The 26,559-nt window shown below is 31.2% G+C and overlaps 1 protein-coding gene and 1 pseudogene across 1 annotated transcript; both read right to left on the bottom strand.

Moving 5' to 3' along the window:
* Positions 1–2,845: 2,845 nt before the first annotated feature.
* Positions 2,846–6,952, bottom strand: LOC107921864 (actin-like; annotated as a pseudogene).
* Positions 6,953–23,923: 16,971 nt separating this feature from the next.
* On the bottom strand, positions 23,924–25,738 carry LOC107921176 (uncharacterized). The gene is made up of 4 exons (XM_016851054.2): positions 25,226–25,738; positions 24,992–25,056; positions 24,648–24,700; positions 23,924–24,563 (listed from the first exon to the last, which is right to left on the bottom strand). The coding sequence occupies exons 1-4, from the start codon at positions 25,475–25,477 to the stop codon at positions 24,079–24,081; spliced, it is 855 nt and encodes a 284-aa protein (XP_016706543.1). The 5' UTR covers positions 25,478–25,738; the 3' UTR covers positions 23,924–24,078.
* Between the last annotated feature and the right edge of the window lie 821 nt (positions 25,739–26,559).

Here is a 26,559-nt window from a genome sequence, read left to right as displayed (position 1 = left end):
GATGACTCAAGTATGGAATTTCAAAAGATTATAAAGGGTAAAATGGTCAATTAGAGAGAGAGAATTCTAGAATGTAATGATGATATTTATGATATTTTTAATTAATTAGATAAATGTTATTTAATTAATATTTTATTAAGATTTTTAATATTTTTTATTATTAAATGATTAATATAAAAGGGAGGAAAGATGATGAGAAATCAAAAGAATTTCTATAGCCATCAAGAGAGAAGGATAACAAAGAGACTATAACATCATTTCTATGCTTTTTCAATAATATCAAACTTAAAAATATATTGAAATCTTGATGTTCTTACCTTGTGCTATTGATTTCAATCTTTAACTTGATTTTCTCTCTCCTTCAGCTTCTATTTCTTGAATCTAACTTGATATTCTAGCTCCCATGCATTCCAACATATGAGGAAAAAAACAAGAAAGAAAGTTTTGCTTTCTTTACAATTTGGTCCTTCCACCAAAAATTTACCATTTTCACCTAGAAATCAAAAGAATTTCTATAGCCATCAAGAGAGAAGGATAACAAAGAGACTATGGGGAGCTAGAATATCAAGTTAGATTCAAGAAATAGAAGCTGAAGGAGAGAGAAAATCAAGTTAAAGATTGAAATCAATAGCACAAGGTAAGAACATCAAGATTTCAATATATTTTTAAGTTTGATACTATTGAAAAAGCATAGAAATGATGTTATAGTAGAGTTTTCTTATATAAAGTCTTATGTTCTTGATATATTAGGGAAGAGAAATAAGTGAAAGTGATGGGAAATATTATAGAGAAAGGGAATAATGGAGTTATAAACTTAGTAATCAATATCTTGCACTAAAACAGTTTTGGACAGCAGCAGTAGGTTAACTTTGAAAAATCACCATAAATTGTGTAAATCGAATTACAGGAAAAAAAATATGGAATTAAATATTAATGAGTCTAGTTTCTCATAGAAGAAACGGTGTAAGTAATGGAATTTTAAATCATGAGATATAATAAATTTTGTGAGAAAAGGTCAGAATGATTTCGGGTTCCCCTGTTTTGACTTTGGAAAATCATAAAATATTGTAGAAAAATGATTAGGGACTTAAATTTATATGTTTAAAATTATTAATGAGTCTATTTTCAAAAGGAACAAACGAGAACATCATCCGAACCCTGTACAAGGAGATAATTAGTTTTTAGTGAAGAAGTTTCAAAACTGTCAGACAGCAGAACAGGGATGACTTTAAAGAATAAACTGTATTTATTGGCTAAACCAAAAATTCTGAAAATTTTATGGGAAGAAGATATGTGAGTCTAGTTTCGGGGAAAATTAGCGGATCTTAATTCGGAGTTCCGTAGCTCAAGATATGAATAATTTAGTGACTATGAATCAAGTGGACAGCTTTGAATGAATATATAAATAAATGGTGAAATTATAGATAATGTTACATATAAGCATGTTTTATACATTAAGGATGTGGAATGGAGAGAAGGAGGAGGAAAATATATGATTATTCAACTAGCATGAGTTTTCATTAAAAATGGCCAATTTGCATGTTTTAGTTTCAAGGACTAAATTGAATAAAAGTAATATTTTAAGGGTAAATTGGTAAAAATGTCAAAAAGTGACCAAATTGCATGAAATGAATTTTTTTATTATTTAAATTAATAAATTGAATGGAATATTAATTTAGATCAAGATTGGGTGGAAATTCGAGGAAAATATCAAAATTACCAAAATGTCCTTGAATTTTGGTATTTTTGCAATTTAGTCTGGTAAGTTCGTGTAACTTGAATTATATTCTTAAATGCTTGAAATGTATGTTATTGATGTGAATATGATTTGAATGTTCATTGTATGAAAATTGATGAAACATTGATATATTTGATAAAAAGGGGAATAATGCATTGAATGGATGTATGAATGTTTATCACACTATCCATTAATTCTATCGGTAATTTTAGATATTTTGATTCTGGTTATAATGGCATATATGAGTTAAATTGACCAACGTTAGCTCATTAATGTTTTGATTTTGATTGATTTTAAATATGAATGCTTGATGAAATGAAATGTCTGTAAATTAATTTGTAAACTCCGGTAATGCTCTATAACCCTATTCTGGAGATAGATACGGGTTAGGGGTGTTACATTTGAAAAGCTCACAAACTTGATCCAACTTTTTATTTATAATATAATTATTAATTTACTCTTTTACCTTAATTTTATATACACTTTAAAATCTTATAACCCTTTCCTCTCTCTCTCATCAACATTTCGGCCCCCTCAGTGGAATTCATGTTTTTTTTACCTAGCTCTTCATTTCCACTACATTGTCAAAACTTTATAAGATTTGTATAACATTTACCAGAAACATTATCATTTTTCCTTGAAATTATTTCCACCGTTTAGTTAAATTATTTAAAATATTAAGTATTAACTATTTTTATAATTTTATTGTGAAGAATTTATATATATTTTGTTCAGTTTAATTAGAATTTTTTTTATTTAAACGGTCGGGAATTTTTTTGATTAATTAGTAAAATATTTAATTTATTATGTTAAATTAATATAAAAATTTAATTAGAGAAAATATCTTATTTGAACTTGAGTAAGAACTCAAACCCAAATAAACTAGCTTAATTGAGTTGTGCTTGAATTTAATCGAACACGAGACAAGGTTCAAGCTAAAAAAATCTAAGTCAAGCTTCTACGTACTTGCCATTATTTGGGTTGGCTCAAGCATAACCCTATTTATTACTACAAATATCATTGTTTAAAATTTCAAAAACATTTTAACAGTGCACATTATCAAATTTCCACGTCAAAATTTCACTATTAATATATGAAAATAATAATTTTTATCCATGAAATCGCATTGAATTAGTAATATATATAGATCTTAAATTCATATGTTAGCAAATACAAATCAATTTTCTTCATCTCTAAGCTAGAACCTCTTATATCATAAGAAAATATTACAATAATTAAGTGTTTCTAATGTGAGGTTGATTAAATGCCTAGGCAACTATCAGTCATTTTAAGTCAATGAGAACTGAAAGAACTTTTCTACAATCAAACAAAATTGTAATAAAAAAAGAACGAAAATGAACCGCTCAATGTTCATTTTCTGGACATCAACAGTGGAAAAAGAAAAAATAGCAACTCACTTGGTTTATCAGCCTTGCCTTGATAACAAAATTGGGCATTGTGTATTTCATTGCTCAATATCTTGCTTTTTGCATAACTAGAAGCATTTCCTATGGACAATTGACGGCCCAGATTCATCATACTCTGCTTTTGCGATCCACATCTGCATACAAAACAATCAAAATTTACTCAAATAGAGTGTGAGTACAAAATATGTGTTCTTTTTTTCTTTTCAAAAGTTTCATGTGTTTAGAAGATTCTTGGAGGATTATTTCTTTATTCTCATGTTGGCGTATGCATTGGCATAAGTGTCAAACACAACTGCCTTAAGAAAGATAAAAAGATGTTCATTTTAAAAAAGAATGCAAAATTTGTGTAAAAATATTGGATTAATTGTATTAAATGTCTTCAAATTATGACCTAAATTACAGATTAATTACAGGTTTTAAAATGTTCTAATTGAGTCTCAACGTATTAATGCCATATTAATCAGGTTATCCTGTCAACTAATCAACTCCAAAATTTAACAAAAAATGACATCATTAAAATTTAGGAAGGCTGTTTCTTTTTTCTCTTTTACTAAGTCAGATACAAACGGTAGGTATACATATCTTTTAATTTTGGTATATCAGATCTGAGCTAAAATTTCACATACAAATTGACAACTAAACTAAAGGAAGGATGTAATTAATATTATACTTTGAGTACTCAATTGAAACATTTTGAAGTTTCGAACTAAATTTGAATCTGAATCGTAGTTTGAGTACATCTGATATAATTAAACATAAAAGGTATATGAATCAAACTAAACTGTCCAAAGCATGTTTACGTAAAACACAAGATTCTAAAGAAGACTATAAAGGAATCTAAAGATGCCATTAGTTTTTCAAAGATAAAAAGAGATAATACCTGCTGGAAGGTGCTGAGGGATGCCAAAACGGAGCCTCCAATCCAAACGCTATACTTCCTCTCCGGTGGTGCAACCACTTTAATCTTCATACTGCTCGGAGATAATGCTGTGATTTCCTTGCTCATCCTATCGCCAATTCCAGGGAACATAGTGGTGCCGCTACTCAGGACAATATTTCCATAGAGATCCTTTGGAATATCGACGTCGCACTTCATGATTGAGTTGTATGTGGTTTCATGAATGCCAGCAGCTTCCATTCCAATCATGGATGGCTGGAAGAGGACTTCAGGGCAGCGAAATCGCTCAGACCCGATGGTAATAACCTGTCCATCGGGTAGCTCATAGCTTTGCTCCACAGAAGAGCTGGTTTTCGCTATCTCCAGCTCTTGTTCAAAGTCAAGAGCAATGTAAGATAGCTTCTCCTTCACATCCCTCACAATTTCCCGCTCGGCGGTCGTAGTGAAGGAATAGCCGCGTTCCGTTAAGATTTTCATGAGGGCATCTGTGAGATCACGACCAGCTAGGTCGAGACGCAAGATGGCATGTGGGAGAGCATAGCCTTCATAGATAGGAACTGTGTGGCTCACACCATCTCTAGAGTCCAAAGAAATACCTAAACAAATGCATATTTGAGGCAAACAAAATAACTTTTAACAAGAGGAATAAAAAGTAGCTAGAGATTTTTCATTTGGGTACATCAAAACAGGAAATTCAAGAGCAAACAGTTAAACACCGATACGAATAATGTAAAGCGATATGTTTAACAGGCTTCCAAGGATCTTGATTTATTGTTCATCATTGAGGAGTTCAGCACATGTATTTTTTTATCAATATCTAGGCAAGAACATTTCATATTAGATTATGTACCAGAGAAAGGATTTTACGAAAATGTGATTCCACGTAATTATTTCTTTTCAATAGGAGAATGAAAAATTAACTTTTTCTTCTTTCAGGAGGATAAGGCTGAAAATCAGGAGAAAAAAATTTGATTTGTCATTATCCTATTAGATAAAAATAGAGATAATGTGGAATCACAGTTCTATACAATACATTCTCTACCTTTCAAATCCAAAAATTTCTTTAAAATTTTAATATATTTATTATTTAATTATTATTTTGATACCAAACAAATTATTATTTCAATTTAAATTGAATTATCCATCAAATACCCGCATGCATTAATTATTCGAATTTCATAAATTCAAAAGAAAATGAAATAAAAATATAAAAGGTAAGCAATAATGAATTTGAATATTAAAATCTTAGTTTTTTTCACAAAAATGTATACAATATTGTATTTTTAAAAATTATTTAGAAAAATATGGTGATTTTAAATTATTTAAAAAATATATAATAGAATATGTGAGACCGAATGTATGTTAACCTCCTATGAAACCATCAAGAAATTGACATATGAAAAGTTTTGATAAAGTGTGACCCATGTCACACGCATAATGAAATCGTCCTCTAACATGATGGTATCATTTTTTAAAGAGAAAAAAATTACATATTATTATTTTTAAATAATTTTTAAAAATACAACATTTTTACAAGAAATGACAGGGTTTCAATAATGAATATCCAAATTTGAGTTCATTATCTCTAAAAGTAAATTTAATAGGATACTCAAATATGAAAAAAAAATCAAATATCCACGTATACTCAAATCCACACCCTCATTTTCATCCTATTTGCCAATTTTCAATATATCACCTATGATCATAAATATAACGTTGAACGGTAAAGAAGAAGATGGTGAAAGAGGTCTAACCTGTTGTACGGCCACTGGCATACAAGGAAAGAACAGCCTGGATAGCGACGTACATTGCAGGGGCGTTGAATGTTTCAAACATGATTTGGGTCATTTTCTCACGATTAGCCTTTGGGTTAAGAGGAGCTTCAGTGAGGAGAATTGGGTGTTCTTCAGGGGCAAGTCGAAGCTCGTTCTAAAAAGTATGATGCCAGATTTTCTCCATATCATCCCAATTGTTAACAATACCATGTTCAATTGGGTACTTCAATGTCAAATACCTCTTTTTGAATGTCAAAATACCTCTTTTTGATTGAGCTTCGTCTCCGACATAAGCATCTTTTTGGCCCATACCGACCATCACACCGGTGTGCCGAGGGCGACCAACGATGCTGGGGAACACTGCTCTTGGAGCATCGTCCCCGGCAAATCCAGCCTGAAAAGTTTAACCATCAATCAGTATCGATCTAAAATAGGGTTGACAGAACCTGAATCGTTGCACGGATTTCACACCCATGATTACCTTCACCATTCCAGTCCCGTTGTCACAAACAAGAGGCTGAATATCTTCGGATTCTGCCATTTTCTACCGCCTGATTCAACCAAAACACAATACAAACTTCAGTGAACATATACAATACAAAAAATTATCTCATATCTGAATCTGTGACATCCCATCGCCATAAACAATTTGTAAGATCATGTGGTTATTAATTAATCTACCGAGACTAACCTAAATGACTGCATAATTAATCATAAAGAAGAATAACACTGTCATCATGAACTGAAAATGAACTTCAACTGAGAAATTCAACGCGCAAATATTCGATTCAACTGTAATTTCAGTTTTCTTGTTTTTTTGTTGTTGAATAATCAGAAAATTTAAGGATAAGAGTTCACACTTCATAACATGATAATGCAGATTCAGTAATTAAACGCAAAATTAGGTAAAACGCGAAGTCGAAAATAACATCATAATTAATCATAAACAAGTAGAACACTGGCATTGTTCCCTCCGCCATGAATTGAAAATGAACTTGAACTGAGAAATTCAATTTGCAAATGTGTGATTCAACTGTAATTTCAGTTTTCTTTTTCTTAAAGAGATAGAAAATCTAAGGATAAAATTTCAGATTTTGTAAGATTATAATGCGGATCATCTATAATTGAACGCAAAATTATGCGGTGAAAGGAACCCGCGCTATTTGTTTTAAGGAAGGCGATTTGTAAGTTCACCTCAAATACGAAATCGTTAGATCTTGGCCGTCCGTTTCCATTGTCCACCCCCAATCTACGGACCTTATTTTTCGTCACAGTCGGGGTAGAAACAGCTGGGCCCCTTTGGGTTTATAAATTTGTGTTTGACGGATCGATTCCTTCCTAAAGAAATAAATCCGGATTAAATTAGATTTGATTATAAAAATTTTAAAATCTTTTATTTTAATTTTGATTGATATGAATATAAAATTGATTTAAATTAGATAATTTAAATTTGAAATTACATTAATCTGAAATAAAATGATTATAACTTTAAATTATCTAAATTCACAATTTAACTTGAAAAACTTCGAATTTTAAACTTGAATAATTTAAAATTAAAACAACTCCAACATAAAATGATTTTCAACTCAAAGTTGACTCGGTGATATGGATGAATCCTACTTTGTAATTCCAAGATTAAATAAAGTAACTAATTTTTTTATTAAAATAGCAAATTAATCAACTTTGAATGAATTTATCTCTATTTACATTACTATTTATTCATGTTTATTTAAAAATTTTAAATTGCATTCAAATCTTTTATTTTATTTATAAGCAATTAAAATTTTCCTATTAAAAACAGAAGCAAACTATGCACTAAGACCTTACCTAAAACCTACGAGTTGCAGTCATATAATAAGCTCTATGATCTATAAAGTAAAATGTTGTCTTGATTTGCAGAAATTGTTTGCCCAATAATTGGTAACATTTAGCTTTTGAATTTGACATTTTTTTAAAAAAAAATTTGATCCATGTGATGATGTGACACAATATTAAAGTATTACATCATTACAAGGGATTAAAATTGGAAAAAAAAGTTATCAAGTTTGGGGACTAATATGAATCCAAAAAAATTCAAGGATTAAATTGAGAAAAATTTTCAAATGTAAGGGCTAAATGTTGTTTCATCCCTTTGATTAGCTTTGCTAAGTTCCTGAATTTGTCAAGCTTGACTTCCATGGATCCTCCAATCTCTTTCTTGCCAAAGGAAATAAACATATACATTCAATGCCATCTCAATAATATTTACCAAGTAGTTTTTTCCTTATAGGTTCTAACAACCTAGGGAATAATTATTTTCGAAATTCTCAATAATATTGACCAAGTAGTTTTTTCCTTGTAAGTTCTGAATAACCTAGGGAATAATTATTTTCAAAATTCTTGAGTGTCATTAAGAGAGAATATATTATGAACTTTAAGTAATAGTAGTAGGGAAAAATATGGTACCTTATTGAGTGTTTTCCTCTATCTTCTTTAGACGGTAAGGTTGCCTTCTTTGAAAGCTGCTTGACTTCTGCTTTATCAAACTTCATGAGTAGTTGAGCTACTATGGAGTAATATTTCTTCATGATTGGTTCTTTCACTTCATACTCCCTACTCATCTGATTTGCTATGAGTTGAGTATCTGTGTGTATAATTAGTTCTCTCACTCCTCCACAATTGTAATCCTGAGATTAGTGCCTCGTACTTCGCACCGTTGTTGGAAGCTTGGAAGCCAAAAAAGATAGTTCATACAACCACTCATTTTTGTCGGGGTTGACTAGAAGAACACCTACTTCTGATCCTATCTTTTTTTGTGGAGCCATCAACATAAACTACCCAACACTTTGGCTTCGTAATTGAATTTAGTTCCCCCTGTGATGAACTAACTACGACATCTTGTGTGGTGAACAAAAAGTAAAATTTTTAGAGCTAACTTGTATTTATAATAAGATATCGTGGGAGGAAATAAGCATATATTAGGTGCAATTCCAATAATCGTACGTGAATAACATTATTTCAAATTAAAAGTTACATGCGAGATCTGATGATTTATCAAAAGAGCACTCTACCATAAAATCAACTAGGATCTAACCTTTGATCGTCGTCCTTGGAGCATACTCTATATCAAATTTAGCTAATTCAATTCCACATTTTGTCATTCTTCCTAAAGTATCCACTATAGACAAAATATCTTTGATAGGTTGGTTTGTCATGACAATTACAGGATGAGCCTAAAAATAAGGACACAACTTGTGAGCTTCCACAATTAGAGCAAAAATTAGTTTTTTCTATTTTTGAATACCATTGCTCACCATTCTACAACACTTTGTTAACACAATATACTAGGAACTAGCGAGTTCCTTCTGCCCTGATCAAAACCTCTGCTACTACTTATTTGAGGTTACCAAATAAAGGTAAAGAGTTTATCCCACACGAGGCGACACCAGGAGTGGTGGAGAGGTAAGATATAGCTTGGGCTTCTCAAAAGGAACTTGGCACTCCTCTGACCAAGTAAAAGAATAAACACCCTGTTGATTCTAGAAACGAACCTGTTGAGCGCCACCACCCTTCCGATTAAACGTTGAATATCCTTCATAGTACTCAGGGGAGATATATCTAAAATTGCTCGAATCTTCTCCAGGTTCACTTCTATCCCTCTCTCTAAGACCAGGAGGCCTAGAAATTTACTCGTTCTTACTCCAAAGACACACTTCTCCGGGTTCAACTTCATGTTGTGAGCTTGCAGAACGACGAAAGCCTTCGACAAATCTTAAACATGCCTCCTTAGGGTAGAACTCTTTACCAACATATCATCAACATAAACTTCGACATTGTGCCCGATTTGCTTTTTGAAAATATTGTTAACCAACCTTTGGTAAGTCTCACATGCCTTCTTTAAACCAAATGGCATAATCTGATAGTAAAATAAGCCTTTCTCTGTAACAAAGGCTATATTATCCTGATCTTTTGGGGCCATGGATACTTGGTTGCAACCTGAAAATGCATCCATAAAACTTATGAATTTATCCCCCGAGGACGCATCCACCAATCTATCAATCGATGGCAAAGAAAAATTGTCCTTAGACCAAGCTTTATTAAGGTTTTGAAGTGAATACACATTACTTTCACTAGATTTCTTCACCATCACAACATTTGAGACCAAATCAAGGTATGTTATTTCTCTGATAAATCCTGCTGACAGCAATTTCCCTACCTCTTGCCTTATTGCCTCTATGACCTACGAAGTGAACTTTCTTTTCTTCTGTTTAACTGGTTTGACCTCAGGGAATGCATTTAACCTGTTACAATTACTTGATGATCCACCTCAAGTATGTCTGCAGCTGACCACACAAAAACATTGGAGTTCACCTTTAAACACTGAATCATTTTTTCATTTTTCTGCCAATGCCAAATTTTTTTTACCACATTATCCTCATTATCATTGAACAGTTATAAAGTTTCCATAACCTCTACCGCTTTTAGCTTCCTAATTCTTTCCTCACCTCTGACATCCAAATTGTCGAAATCCAAAACTTGACCAGCCATTCCTGTCTGTTGCGAGCACAGTCCTCGCGGCACCTGCACGCGTGTTTACTTAACTGACAACATGTGACATTGTCTGACTGTTCGCTGATCAGACTTCATAAAGCTTATCCTTATTTTTGTAGGAAATTTAATCTTCACACAGAAAGTTGCAATCATCATCTTAGCCATTATCATGTTGGGGCGCCCAAAGTTGGAATTATAAGCCATTGGATGGTCTACCACAAAAAATTGAACATATTTCATTATGGTGTGCTCACCATCCCCAAAGGTCATGGGTAAAGTAATACACCCCTTTACATCAATAGGATGGTTCACAAAACCATACAATGGCCCCGTCCTTCTCAAAACTTGTTCCTTCAATCTTATTTTCTGGTAAGCCTCCCAAGTTAACACCTCCACAACATTGTCACTATCAACCAATATTCTCTTCACTTTGAACCCTGCAATAGTCGCTGAGACAACCATTTGATAATTTCCTTCTTTGTTACAAACCAACTCCTCATCTTTATCATTAAATTCCACCTGTTTTTCTTACTGACGCGGCCTTTTTGGCAGGCTGCTTGACATTATGCTTCTAAAGTGAGCCTTTCTCTTTATGTTAGAGGTCACCCAGTCTTTATTTGTACTAATTATCACATGTAATGTTCCTCTAACTTTTTGTTTACCTTTCTCTTTGCCTCGCGAACTCTGACCTAGCTGGCTAGTGTTCTGAGCTACAAGGTCTTTTAGTTTGTCATTTCTAAACGCTTATTCAATAACATCTTTTAGAGAAGAAAAATATTTAGTATTATGTCCCCCATCATTGTGAAAAACATACCTGTCCCTCAAGTTCGATCTTACTACATTACACTGAATGCCACTCTTTTACACTTCCCTTAAAGGTCATTGAGAAGGCCCTGCAGTTCGCAACATCAGAGGCTCCTAACACCTTCATATAATCATTGTATTGCATGAGTTGTGCTCGAGGATCCCTTCTTCCTTCAAACATTTCTTTCGAAACTTTAAATTTGACTGGTAAGCTCCTAGTTGCCACTTTAGGAGCCAGTGGATTGTTAGAACAAAACAACCAATTCATATCTTGAGTATCAGGCTGCAAGGCCCATACATATTTACACAAAGCGTCCATCTTGCTCTGCCACGGTTTTGCATGTGCCCCAACATCCTCTTCCTGGGTGAGCATGGCATTATCTTGAAAATCAAAATTATCAGACTACTTTTTCCTCTTCAGATCTTCATTTTGTCTTAATAATTATTGTTGAATCTTTTGTTGTTGCTCGAATCTACTAATTTGTAAAGCCATTTGCTCCCTCATCAACCTCAATTTCTCTTGAATGGCGAATAATTATTGTAAGGATGCCTCCTAATAAAAGGAAACAATAATCCCTAACTAGAAGGAACGTTCAGATCAAAAGAATTTGAGGCCCTTGTATGGGTCGAATTACCCAAATTTTCCAATCGATTAGTAAATCAACCCTCAAATAGGTCAATTTTACTAGGTTGATTATTGGTGCTAGAACCTCCAGTTTGTCTTACCAAAAAATTTACGAGGGAATTCTTATTGGGGTAAGCCATTTTGGTTTTTTGTAGATTGAAAATCTGAAGGTCGAAAGTCTGCCCACGCTCACTGTACCAAATTGTTGAGTGTTTTCCTCTATCTTTTTTAGATGGTAAGGTTTTATATTTATATGATATGGTTATTGTTCATTGATGTGATATCCTAGGTAGGTTTCATGCATGCGTTGTATCATGCTCTAGACTTAACACATGTTTATACGATGGGGATTTGCCTTTGTAGTGACGTGTGAACCTACATCACACGGTTTCATTTGTAATAACACTTAGCGTCATGCGAGCTCAATACGTGAGCCCAATGTGCGAGCTCAATATGCAAGCTAAATGTGCAAACCATGTAGAATCTGACCAGGACCTATTCGGGTTATGGGTTGGTAATAGTAAGTATCATAACATACCTCATTTCAATTTTTATTTTTCATAACATGCACTCTAGTGAATCTTGATATCCATAAAAGATGAGTCTACTTTTTGTTGGTAGGAAATCTTGAATGACAAGCCAAGTGATGAAAGAGCTAATGTCTAAGAATGGTGAGAGGACACTTTACAATTACTTTTCCAATTAACCTCTATTTTCTTATGTCTTAAAATGCTCCTTACAACAATAATTTTGTTAGGATACTAAGTCATAAAGAAGTTGTGGCTAGACTTGTGCCAACAAAGTCAACCACAAGAGGTCCATAACAAAATATGCTAAGTTTTTCATTATTACATAGCAAAAACATGTAGTTATCACATATTTAAATAAGATTTAAAAAATTTATCATTTTCAAGGAAAGAAGAGGTGCAACAAAATAGTTCTAAGGAAAAAAATTGTAACGACCTGGTTTTCAATGGTGTTAGAATAAAGTTATTTTGGGACCTCGTTTTCATAAATTGAGTCTGTAAATATTAAATAAAGATATTTATGAAGTTAAAATATAGGTGAATTGAATTTTTTATAGTTAATTTAGTCAAAATTATGTTTAATTAGGGCTTAGGGACTAAATTGTAAAGTTTAATCACTATAGAATTTTAATTAGAAAATGACTTGAGGACTTAAATTACAATTAACCAGAAGAATAAAACAACAATTAGACCATGCTTAATTATGAAGTAGTGGACAGTAGAGTTAACAACTAATTAATTAAACACATGTTAACTTATTTAACATAAATCATAATTAATTAACTAATTATATTTTAATCTAACTATAAAAGACAAATTTTATGGATGGAGAGAGAGGTTTTCCATCTTTTCCAAATGGCCTAAATACTGGAACTTAGAGAAGGGAAGCCATTAGTGTTTTTCAAGCTTTTAATTAACAAATTGGTTAGTGCAATCAAGTCATTTTCTTGTAATTTTGATAGATTTGAGGTCATGGAAGCTTGATTAAGCTAGTCCATGTACCAATTTGTAAAATTGTTAAAGTTTTGAAAGTTGTTATTATTGATAATTTAAATTTTTAGATGTTAAATTGATAGAAATTAAGTTTAGTTTAAGGAAATGACTAAATAGTAAACCTTAATTGATAGTTTTGTATATTAGGGGCCAAATTGAATAGAATGTAAAATTGATAGTAGGAGTAAGAAATACGAGGTCCCTAATGGGTTTTCGTGAAATCAGATTTCAATCCAAAGCTTTAAATTGAAAATTAAGTTAGTCCCGATTAGAGGTGATCATGGGCCGGGCCGGACCTAGAAAAAATTTCAGCCCTCGTCTTAGGCCCAGGTTCGGCCCGACCTGAATTATGGGCCTAAAATTTTGTCCAAGCCCGGCCCGGGAAAAAATTCTTAAGCCCGAGCCCGGCCCGACCCATTTTTTAAATAAACACCAAAATTTTATTTTAAAAATAAAAAAGTATTTTAAAAATATTTTAAAACTAAAAAAATAAAAAATATATATTTATTATATATTTGGGCCAGGCTGGGCTGGGCCCGGGCCAAAACAGTGATGCCCGTGGCCCGGCCCATTTTCTAAACGGGCCTCGTTTTTTGCCCAAACCCATATTTTGGGCCTATATTTTTACCCGAACCCTCCCATATTTTGGGTGGGCCATCGGGTAGGGCTAGGCGCCCGGCCCATGATCACCTCTAGTCCCGATTTTATGGACTAAATTAAATAAATTACAAAATATGTATGACTTTGTAATTGAATATGATTTTGATGGAATTTAATATTATATTATTTCTGATTTATTACCTGTAGTTAAGAATAACGAAAGACCATCGAAAGGGAGAGGTAAGGCAAGAGCTAACGACTAGTGACGCGAGCTCTCGCTTGTATCTCTATGACTGGAGACTAATCTAATTATTGTATATTCATGACATTTTTTATTATTTAATGTTGAGGTGAGTTATTAATGGTTATTGAATTGAAATGCTATGGATGAAATTGAATATCGAGATAGAGGGTAAATTGAATAAAATAGAAAGTTGTATGACTTATCTAATATAGGAAATTAGTATGAAACTGAGCTGAATTATGTTATATGATATGATGAAATGATGATTTGATGTTGAATTGAGAATGATGGGATGTGAATTGAACTATTTGATGAAATTGGAAATTGGTTATCTTGTTAATTGTACAGGTATATATTTCAGTTTAGTCGATGATACACTTATGTGTCAAGTATATGTTCTTCGGTACATCCAATGATGCACTTATGTGCCAAAATGATTTCTCCGATATATATGATGATGTATTATGTGTGCTAGTATCTGTCTTGAAATTTGAGCCAGGTCAATAGGATTATATAAACATGATTTGGCTAGGCTATATGGTAGATTGAAATGAAATGTGAATTGATTTGATATAATTGCTCACATATGAATTGTGATATTCGATAACATGTGAAAGGCCATGCGAATTGGCTAAAAATGAGCCATGGAGGCCGATTGGGTATTTACAAGCCAATAGACTCGAAAATGATTGAATTGATAAGATAAAATTGAATATGTAAATTGATGAATGTGTATATATATATGAGTACATGTTTATAAATAGTGATATGAAATGGTCAAATATGTTTGAAGTGAAATATGTGGAAAATGGTTAGATAGGGGTTAGGAAGTAAGATATGAAATAGCCAAATAAATTGATCATTTGGTTTATATTACAATTTGTTATACAAAATTAGTTGAAAAATAGGCTTGAATGGATTATTTGCATTTGAATAACATTTATGTTATATTGACTTGAATTATAAAATACCGTTGGGCTTTATCGCTCAGCGTTGGTATGTTTTTCCATGTGCAAGTTATGTCCCAATCAAGATCCCAAGCACCAACTTCAACATTCAGTTAAGATCCCAGACTCAGTAATGTTTGTATAGATTTTATTTGTTGGTTATATGGCATGTACCTAGGTTGAGTTGGTTTTGATATTTTGTTATGTTTTGAGGATACTAAATATGAAAATTCTGTATAATCGACATAATTACATGGAAATAAAAATTGGATAATGTTTATTATGTGGTTTAGTACGCATAAAAGATGTATTTGCAAATGCTACTTGTGGATAAGAAGTATGTTTGAAACCTTAAATGAATTAGGCTAGTTGATGAACTTATATGTAATTCGACATTAGTATGTAGTTGATTAAGGTATTATGATTTAAGGTAAATTAAATTATTTGAATGGAAGTATGGTATGTTTATGCAGATAAGTTAATTTGGAAATTTGCAAGTAGAAGTTCAATTAGGAATTGTAAAAATAGTATGTGACGTCCCAACGTTAAACGTATGTCGTCGCGATGAGAAATGACCTATAATGTCACAGCGTGATAAGAGAATCCGTCATCTAAACGAGGCCAAAACAGTATGTCACGGCGCGGATAGGAACTCCCTCACGTTGCAACGTTAACCCTGTAATTTGAATTCTTTACAATTCAGTCCTAAATTGATCCTGAGTTAGCATTAGAGCTTTTATAAGCTCGTATAAGACTCAAGAATGATTATTTATTGTATCGCTTGCTTATATTACTCATATTTGTATGTGTAATAATATGAATTGTATTTAATTTGATCGTAGTTGCTCTGGCAACAAATGTAGTGTAACATCCTATACCCGACCCGACCACCGGGTTCAGGTACCAAGTGTCACAATTAACCTGAATTACTTAAAAACATTTCTATTTGGTTACTTACAAACTTAGTCAATATTAAATTATACATCCATTACTACTAAACAACCCTTACTCAATTCATAGATAATAACAAATTTTAAAATATAAATATAAATTATATTCTATGCCATACAAGTACTAAGTTCTTACAAACATTCCACCTTATTAGGTAAGAATAATTATTACAATAATTATTGAGACTTAAGATTTTACTATGGCTACAGTTAATTAATCCTTGAGGCGTGGCCTCTAAGGGTGCCTCTCTATATGCATGAAATAACTACCACCATTCGCATGGACTTGGTGATGTTTGGCTTGATCCCTCTACACGATTCTTAAGTCATCCATTGACCCTGCATACAAGGCAGTACAATCGTAAGTTCAGATGAACTTAGTGAGATTCTGTACAGCAGTGCTAATAAATACTATATTTTAAAGGAACAAGTATCACACCCTGATTATGTGAACTGGATTGGTTTGAGAGAGTACGCCAGTGGAAACCATCTAAGTTGTGAAACTTAGAACAGGTGAGAGTGATAACTTCGTGGCAGAGAGTTACAAAGAACTTCACCAATTTAGTGAAGTACCAGTCCAAGCTATAGGAAGGCTATAGAAGGGTGAGGACCTTATTAAGCAGACTTTCCTATTAATAAGATCACCACCCACGTTTAAGTCACTTGGAATCCTAGTGGATGCAACGTGTCAATAATTAGGACACTTGTAGAGTCTCGTAGGATGCGATTAATTAGTGGAAGCATGCGAGAATAAGTAATGATTAGAGATAATCCTAATTGGGATTTGGATGTTGGTTAGCTATAAACAAAATGGTGTGGTAATGGAAAGAAGATTTTTGATTCATCTTCTCAACCAAACTTTGTTATCACCGAAGAAACCATGAGAGTTCTTCACTGCTAGAAAGGGTATTAACAATAAAAGTTAGCAAAACTTTGGTGCTAGTTATCTGCTGGTAAATTTTTAAACCTTCTTTTAAGTTTTACCAAATAGATAGAGACTAACTTAAAAAGAAGATTGGTAGGATTCCCTTAACTACTGGGTAGGAAGGAAACTCATAACCAGAAACTGTTTGCATGTTTATAGATTCTTGTTGTATCTTAAGTTTTTGATTTTTTTATGATTAAAAAAGTAGTTTTACTATTTAGCTAAAGAAACAGGAGAAGGTCCCGGTGCTAAAGGAAAAGAACTTGTAGAGTAGAGAAAACTCTAAGTAAAGTATTCTAATGAGTTCATTTGTACCTTGTGTTTGTTATCCGTGTTAAATCATTTACTCCTAAACTCTGTACAGCCAGGTGAGTGGCTTATTCATCTTTACTGGATGTTCATGTTTGAGAAGTCTTATTCAAAGAGTCAATGCATACATGTCTATTTACAGTTAAATAAGCTAGGAAAACCTAGACATATATATACAATATGAGTACTCCTTCTTTGGTGCACAAGCTTCGTATCCAGATAGTTGTAAGGAGGTATCAGAAGGATATTGTATAAATGATAAAGAAGAAATAGGATAATATGATTTGCCTCTAAGATGACACATGTTGCGAACTGTGATTTACGAAAACCCAATCTTGCGGGAGAACACTTAGATGTTTACATAAGGATGGGAGTTAGGAGGATACAGAGGTGATGTGGTTGCATGTGATATTATAGTGGGTAAACCATGAAAGTGGGGTATTCACATAGCAGATGTGCTCGTGATTGTCTTATTTGAGGGTAGAACAAGTGTTGTTCGCCAATTGACTGAGTTGAATTGAGATATCATCCGCTAGTTAATTTGTAATCAGAGTAATGCATCCTCCAAACATGAAGAACTAATCAAATTTCTTTTTCTTTCTTGTCTAAAAGTAATTATGTTGGGATTGTTTTCCTAGGAACTTACTAATTTTTATGAACTTACCCAGTTTCGTCTTCATTTTAAGTTCTTAGCTTAAGCATGGTGATTGAAGGGACACAATAAGATTTGCGGCTATTTATGAGCCATTTAAATTTTCAGGGTTAACATGTAATTGTTGGGGGTGTTAGGTCTTTTATTAGATACCACCACTTAGACTAAGGGAATACCGCCCTGATAGAGAAGATATACACCAAAATGGTTAACGTTCTCTTATAGAAAGGAAAAATAAATAGACATGATTTAGAAAGAGTCAACCTGTGATGCTCTATACCCAAATCCGGGGATCGGGTCGGGCATGGGGTGTAATGCCCTAAAACCTGGCCTAGAAGTTTAGACTGAATCTTAGAGGTTACATTGATAACCGAAATCATCGTAGGTAAAATTTAAGTTTAACCAACTATGAAACATATGGTATTTAAGCTACGAAAAACTCTCCATTGTAAAATCTCGATATTACAAAAATTTTAATCCAAAAGTCGCGTACGAGCGTAAAACACAAAATCATACCAAAATATTCAAAATAAAACTTATAGTTCAAATCGTTTATTTATAAATGCAGAATTTATGAAAATACTTTTTAAGTTGATTCTAAACGTGGCTATTCGAGACCTCCGACATGCCGAGTCTAGCACCAGTATACCAAAGAACTTGAAAAAGGGAAATTGAGGGGGTGAGCTACACGAGCTTAGTGTGAGTTTGACACGCGATTAAAAACAGAATTACAAATATCAATTCGATAGTAAAACATACTTACAAATATGCATAGAATCAGAAAGTAAACGTGGAACCAATGTCCCAACAGAATGTAACAATTGAAGCACACCATGTCATACACAGACACTCAGTCACAAGTGTTATTCAATCAGGCAGAATACAGTCAAATAATCTTACACCCAGCCACTCATACAGATGCGTAAGAATGCAGTCAAGTAATAAAAACCCACCCATCCAACCAACACAACTCTCCGTCCCCCAATCACACCCCGAAAGAGCTTTATATGCTCATACAACCAAACACACCACATAGGACTTCGAAAGGCCCATCCAACCCTAACCACCATGTATGTGGACTAAGCCATTCAAATAATAATACGCAGTAAGGTTGGCGCATATGTGGTACAGTACAGTGCGATAAACCGTTGTACTAACATTTTGTAGTATAATCTGCCAGATCAGATCAGAATTAGTCTTCGTTCTCTTCACAACCAACCCAAATATTTACTTCATGCAAGTGTATGTATGCATACAATCTCATAGAATCAATGAACACATCAACAAACAATCAGACAAGAACAAATATGCACACACACACCTAGCTAACTGGGTTCAGAATCAGTCATCTCACACCACAGTCACAAATAATAAATAACCTGAAGCCCAGATCAGAGTCTTAACTACCATCACTAAAGCCTAGCCAAGGGTCGAAACACATAGGCACATTTTTAGATAAAAAACATAAACAAAACAAAAATAAGTGACTTAGGGCCACACGGCCATGTGGAAATGCATAGACCAGGAGCAAAATCTCTCGAAATCCGCCAACAAAACCGTTTTCAACAAAAAGAAAAGAAACACAGAAAGAGGAAGAGAAGAACATCAAATTGCTTGACCAATTGAAAATATGCATGTAAGGTTACCCGTCTAGGCTAAACCTTTAAAACGACAGTAAGTTACTCGTCCAAGCTAAACCTGTGTCACATGTATCTTCAAGTCCGCGACAAATGTTGGATATCATAAATCATCGGAATCAACCCGTAACCTTGTGTGCAAGACTTTATTAGGTTCGTTGAGACAAATTTCAATAATTCATACTATTTTAAATTCTTAAAACTGTATTCCCTCCTTTCATAATTCAATTAGCAATTCATATACATTTTAAACCTTGTAACATCATCATATACATATCATTCTATCACATAACAATTTTGCATCTATTCATATTTATCATAATTTACAATTTAGTCCATTCAATGTCCAAACAATATATATAATTAACAATTTAAAAATAAAGAGAAAATAAAAAATAATACAAACTTCTATTGAATTCATAAAGCAAGTCCCATATGAGCTTATCTGGCGAAATTGTAGAAACGTGACATTAGGGACTATTCTACAATTTTTCCTTTTTCTACAATTATCCTCCGATGGTTCAATTCTCTATCTATAACATAATTTCATTCAATTCAACAATTCAACTATAATTTTCAGCCTATTATAAGTATATTCCAATTCAATTTCATCTCATAGATATTACCTCAAGTTTTGCATTTTTTCAATTTAGTCCCTAAAACCAAATTTGTCATAACTTTCAAATTTGAGTTTCGATTTTAAAAAAATCTCAAACATATCCTTCTAAAACCCTCAACTATCCATAAATATAGAAATTTCAACTCACTGTTCACAATTTTACACTTTAGTCCATAAGTGCAAAAACTAAAATTTAAACTTTACAAACTAGCCATTTTTCATTTCTAAGCTCAAAATCCAACAACTTATCATCAAAAGCTTCAAGCATTCATCAATGACAATATTTTAAAACTTTAACATTTTTAAAAATGGATATACAAATTTAGTTAAATCGAGCTACACAATTCAAAAATATAAAATTTACGAAAATCAGGCTTAAACCAGCTTACCATGCAAGGCCAACCGTTTGGGAGCATTCAACAATGGAGTTCAGCAAATTTTTTTTTTATGAAACGGTGGAAGAAGAAAAATGATAAAAGATGTTAAGTGTTCTTTTATTTTACTAATTTCTTTTTCATCTATTTATTAATTAAACAAAATTTAACTTATAAATTATAAACTATACATATCCAACCGTCCACTACTTTGCAAAATGGCCTACTTGTCATTTTGGGCCCTTTTTATTTATCAACCAATTTTTTTACTCATTAAAAATCAATAACGATTAAATTTTGTAGTTTTTACAATTTAGTTCTTATATCTTAATTAATTACTAATTTGACAGAATTATTTACCCAAAATTTAATTCACTTATACAATAACTTCGCAAATATTTAATGAAAATATTTATGGGCTCGGTTTATGAAAACGAGATTCCAATACCTCAATTTTCAAAGCCACTAACTTTTGAACCGATACACTTGTAACTTAAGTAACTTTCCAATTAATCAAAATCATCAAACTAAAATTTAATATATCACTAACCTAGACTCATAAATATTAAATGATAATATTTACGCGCTCAATCATCGAAATCGAGGTTCCGAAACCACCGTTTCTGACAGTATTGAAAAACGAATTATCACATAAAAGGTGTTGTCATCACAAGTGAAAATACAACTATTCACGCGCTCAATGATGATTACTGGCTAAAAATACAATGAGGTGCTTAACAAATAGGACCTTTTATTTTATAAAAGTTAGTAATTAAAACTACAATGAATGATTCAATGGAGAAGCCATAAGCTTCAAAGAAAAAAAATTGAAACTTAAGAATGAGAAGAAGGTTATGTTAGCCAAATACAAAACTAAACTTAAACCAATACTCAGAAACTTAGGTAGTCTAAGTGAAACGTCGGATGACATTTTAGGTTTCCAATAACATATTATTCAAAGTTAAGGTATTCGAATTAATTAACAAACATTTTACGTTCTTATATTATTTTCTTAGAAAAAAAATTTCTTTAAATCTATATTTTCTATAGTCTTAAATCAAATTATTGTTCTTTTATTTGTCGATTTTAATTACTAGTCATACATGAGTAACATTTTCTAATTTATTAATTGTAATAATTCATATTATTTACCGTTCTAAGTTTATCACTACTTTTGTAAATTAAATACACTATTAAGATGAAATTAATATTTAAAATATAAATAATGTTACAATATATTATTTAGTGGTCCACAATATTTAAATTTATTTAACAATTTACATTCACTAATTAATAATTAAGATAATTAAGTTAAAAACTATATATAAAAACATAATTTACTATTCTAATATTTATATTTTAAAAATAATTTCAAGATATTGTTTATTTAAATTAAACTTATATTATTATATTTTAATTAATATATACAATTAACTAGTGCATTGCATGATAACAAAACTAGTATATATATATTATATTACAAAGACTTTAGAAATAATCTTAGGTGGCATATTGAAAACAATGACAAATGGATGATGTCTTTACTTAACACATCAACATTTTATAGTTAATGTTTATTTTTTTACGTTTAAATTAATACTAAAAGTAAAAATTTAACTAAAAATATTTTGTTGAATAAAATTAATATATAACTTAATATGTATTTTAAAAAATTACACCTATATAATTATTATTTATATTTTAAAATTATAATATATTAAAATTTTGTACTGAATTTTAGCAAATAAATATAATTAAATTAAATTAAATTAATATACCCCTGCATTGTATGGGCAAGAAAACTAATTATAAATATATACTTAAGTTTTTTTTAAACTTAATCGAAATTTATTGTTTAGAATTTTATAGTATATATGAATTTAATATTAATTCATTAATTTTAATAAAAATTATATGAATTTATTTAATATATTTTCAATATTAACATAATAAAATCGCTCATCAGATAGGTAAAATAAATTAGTAAATTCTCTATAATTGTCTCTTATATTAAATTTTAATAAAATTAGTTCTATTTATTAATAAAAAAAACATAATTTTTTAACATATTATATCAATAAAATATTTAAAATTTACTTAAAAAATCTATTATTCATATTTTATTAAATAAAAATATTTTGTAATAAATAAAATTATATTTGTAAAATTTATCAAAGTTATGATTTAAATCTCACTAATGAATTTTATTATTAGAATATTATAATTTTTATTTTGAAAATTAGAATTTTTTAAATATGATCTAAATCTATTATGGAGTTAACTATATAATTTTTACCTCATAAAAATTAATAGACTTCAATTATTTTTGATTTTTTATTTTCACATATTAAATCATTAATTAATTTTAAATAAATTAATTAGAGTTAGTATTGGGTTGACGGGTATATTATAAGGATTATATGATTTTAAATTTATATTATATAGTACCATTTTTATAATATGACGGGGAGAGGTTTTTTGATACTGATGTAAGTCTTAATGCGGTTTTATGTCATTATGAAATTTTTTATACTATTAATATTTTAACAATTCAATCGTCATATTTTTTTGATACTAATCATGCTTGTTAAGTTTTGCATAAATTAGAAACTTCTAACTATTAATTTTATATATAGAAAAGCTTTAAACTATTAAATACATATTAATATATACAATATTTTAGATTAGTATACTAAAAATATCGGATCAATTTAAAAATTTAAATGCTTGACAAGTACAAATATATTGATAAATCCAATAGTTAGATTGTAAAAATATTAATCATAAAAAAGTTATAACATAATATAAAACCACTTAAGTTTTACATTAATGCAAGTACATACCTCCTCATATATATAATATATAATAAATTCAAATAATTATTGAGAAAATTTGTAAATGATAACTAATATTATTATAATGAAATTTATCTTTTCATACTTTTATATAATTTTTAAATAAAAGAGTGAAAAACACATGCCTAAAGATCAAACACATTAACAAAAATAATATATAAATATTTATTACTCCACCTATAATCATCGAATAATTTTTTTCTTTTATTCATTTCGTAATGTCCCAGTGAGATTAAATTCAAATATTAGAAACTGAATTTTATATAAAATCTCCAATATATTTGGAAAAATGAAAATCTCCAGCAGTAATTATAGATCTACAAAACCAAAGGAAAAAGAAAATCAAATAAAATATCTATTCGCCTTAGCATTAAAACTGAATAAAAGAAAAAAAAATCAAATAAAATATATTCAATTAATTTCTTTTTTCCAAGATATTTTCAGACCATGACTGGATTTTCATGCACTTTCCTTAGTCAAAAGATAAACAGTAATTATCTCATGAGGTGGCTGCCCACGTATACGTATTTTTCACTTCATAATCTAATCAACTAGAAAATAATTACAGTTAACCCCATCATCATTCATTCATAAATATAATAACATAAATAAATAAAGTCTGGAAACAGTGAGTTTTCATGATTGGTTTTTAATTATTAATATTATTATCATCTGTTACGGCAATTACATTGTCGTTTTGGCCTAGCAAACTGCTTATCGATCGAGCTTTAACCATCCCCAGCTTCACTCTCTTCTTTATCGTCGTCGTCATCAATGGCTTCTCTTCTTGTTTCGATAATGGCGGCTGCTCTTCCTTCTTTCCTGCAATATTATTATTATTGCTACCCAACGATCGGCTTCGAACACTTGTAATACTCCTAAGCCTCCCTTTGCCTAAATGATGTTCACAAAGAGAGTAACCAACGAGCGTTTGTTGACAACATCGCCATCCCCTTCCATTAACACGACTGCACCTTGAACCTTCCATTAGCGCACCGTTTCGACCTTTCTTCTTCCCACTATTATAATTATGGTCATTGATAATATCATCCTTTTTCTGCATTATTCTTTCGAAGCTCCCTCTTCTTTTCTTCAATGGAAATGCCTTCTCTCCTTCACACCACTTCCCAACACCTTTATTCAATGCAATCAAAGACCCAAATCAAAAAGTGCAACACATATATATATGGACTCTACTTTCATTATTTGTTTTCTTACCTTGAAGGGATAGAGACCCAGTTCCTAGTTCTTCATCAAAATCATTCTTTTTCCTAGAGAGAAAAAAAAAAACGAAACAAAGCAACCCAGAAAATTACAGCAGAAGAAAAAGAAAAGACTTAAAACTGTGGTGGTGGATGGGCAAAGCTGATATAAAAATAACCTAAAACAGTATTTCCACTTCAAAGTAATTATATTTGTTTTAGTGTAGTTTTTATTTTCTTTTACTAATGTTGGTTAAAAAAACTTACTAAGATTGGTATTTGAGACTTTTTTTTTTAACCTTTTAGTTTTTTTACTACAAGATTTCATGAAGTAAGAAAAAAGAACATTAGCTTTCTTACCTGGCAGTATAATTACTCTTCTCTCCATTTTCTCCCCTTTCCTCCTCTCCTTCTTGCTTCAAAACCTAAAAGAAGTGAAAATACAAAGGATCTCACTTAGGTAATTTGAATATATGAAGCTTTCATGGGTGCAAATCAATTTTTTATTACATCAAACACTAGTGCACTTAGCAACCTTAAAACTATGATCGAAAATGAAAAAGAAAAAAAAAAGGAAATTTGTATTGAACTAACCAAGTAATCTTCTTTCTTCTTTAGCTCTTCTCCACCATGTGATGTTGTTGTTTCGGGGAAAGCTGATGAATCACGGCCTTGGGTCGGTTTCTGCCGTCGGATCGGGTGGTTTGGATGATCAGCCGGTGGAGGAGGCTGCCTCAGCGGCGGATGTTTCACCACCGGAGACTGGTTAAAGTTGGGATCTGATGAAAGAGGTGGTGGTGAAATCGAAGAGAAAGGTAGCTGAGCTTGCCTTTTTCTGATCCTCATAACCGATGCAATATATAGTTTTTCTTAAAAATAAAAATTGAAGAAAACCAAACAGAAAATCAAGAAAAACCAGGGAAAGAAATGGTTCCTTTTTTTCTATGAGAAGAAAAGAGGGAAGGAAAACAAAGAAAGTGCAAAACCAAATACTACAACAACTACTATAACATCATCAAGACCAAGAAATTTATTTTTATTTTTTTTATAAATAACAAATTAATAATAATAATTCTAATATAATAGCCATTTCTTTATATGTCTCTAACTTTTTTTTTTGTTGCAAATCAGTCACGGAAAGAAGGAAGAGAGAGAGGGGAAAGCGCACGTGGAGAGCACGTGATTTGGGAAGGTTGGTGACCGGTTGAGGAGGTAGGCGGTGGAAGAATGAGGCGATGCCAGGGTGGCAATGAAAGGGAATACAAAAATGTTGGGAGTGGGTAGTTTTATCGTTTATACCTTTTTGATGACATTAGTGGTCCCTGCTTCTCTCAAACAGCACCCATGTTTATGTAGCAAATATATTTTCTACCGTTTTTAGATTCCACTTTGGACGGGGACCTTTTATCTTATTTAAGATTTAGTAAAAAATATTGGGTAATTTGTATAAATAGTTACTCAATTATTAACGTATTTCCATTTTAGCCATTTAGGTTTAAATTTTTTCACTTAGTCACTAATATTTCGAAATTTAATATTTTAGTCATTCCTCCATTAAATTACTAACAAAATATTGATGTGGATTTAATAGCAAATTCAACCTTTTATTATTTTTAGATTCTATCCATTTAATCCGAATTCTAAAAGTTAAACTAATTTAACCCTTAATTTTTACACATGGCATCAATTTTGTCTTGATTATTAAAATTTTTAAAAAAAATTTAAAACATAAAATATTATTTAAAAGTTTATTTTTCGATAAAAATACATACAAAATCATAAAAATATTCATAAATAAATGAAAATCTATTTCTCATTTTCTAACATAGAGTTTATTTATTAAAAAATAATTTTATAAATAAAACAATTTAAAGGAAAAACTATGAAGAAAACTTAAACAAATTCAACTTTTCCCTTTTTTTATTTTT

Source organism: Gossypium hirsutum, chromosome D01 (genome assembly GCF_007990345.1).
Source record: "Gossypium hirsutum isolate 1008001.06 chromosome D01, Gossypium_hirsutum_v2.1, whole genome shotgun sequence".
NCBI lineage: Eukaryota > Viridiplantae > Streptophyta > Magnoliopsida > Malvales > Malvaceae > Gossypium > Gossypium hirsutum.
This window is presented reverse-complemented; position numbering and strand designations above follow the sequence as displayed.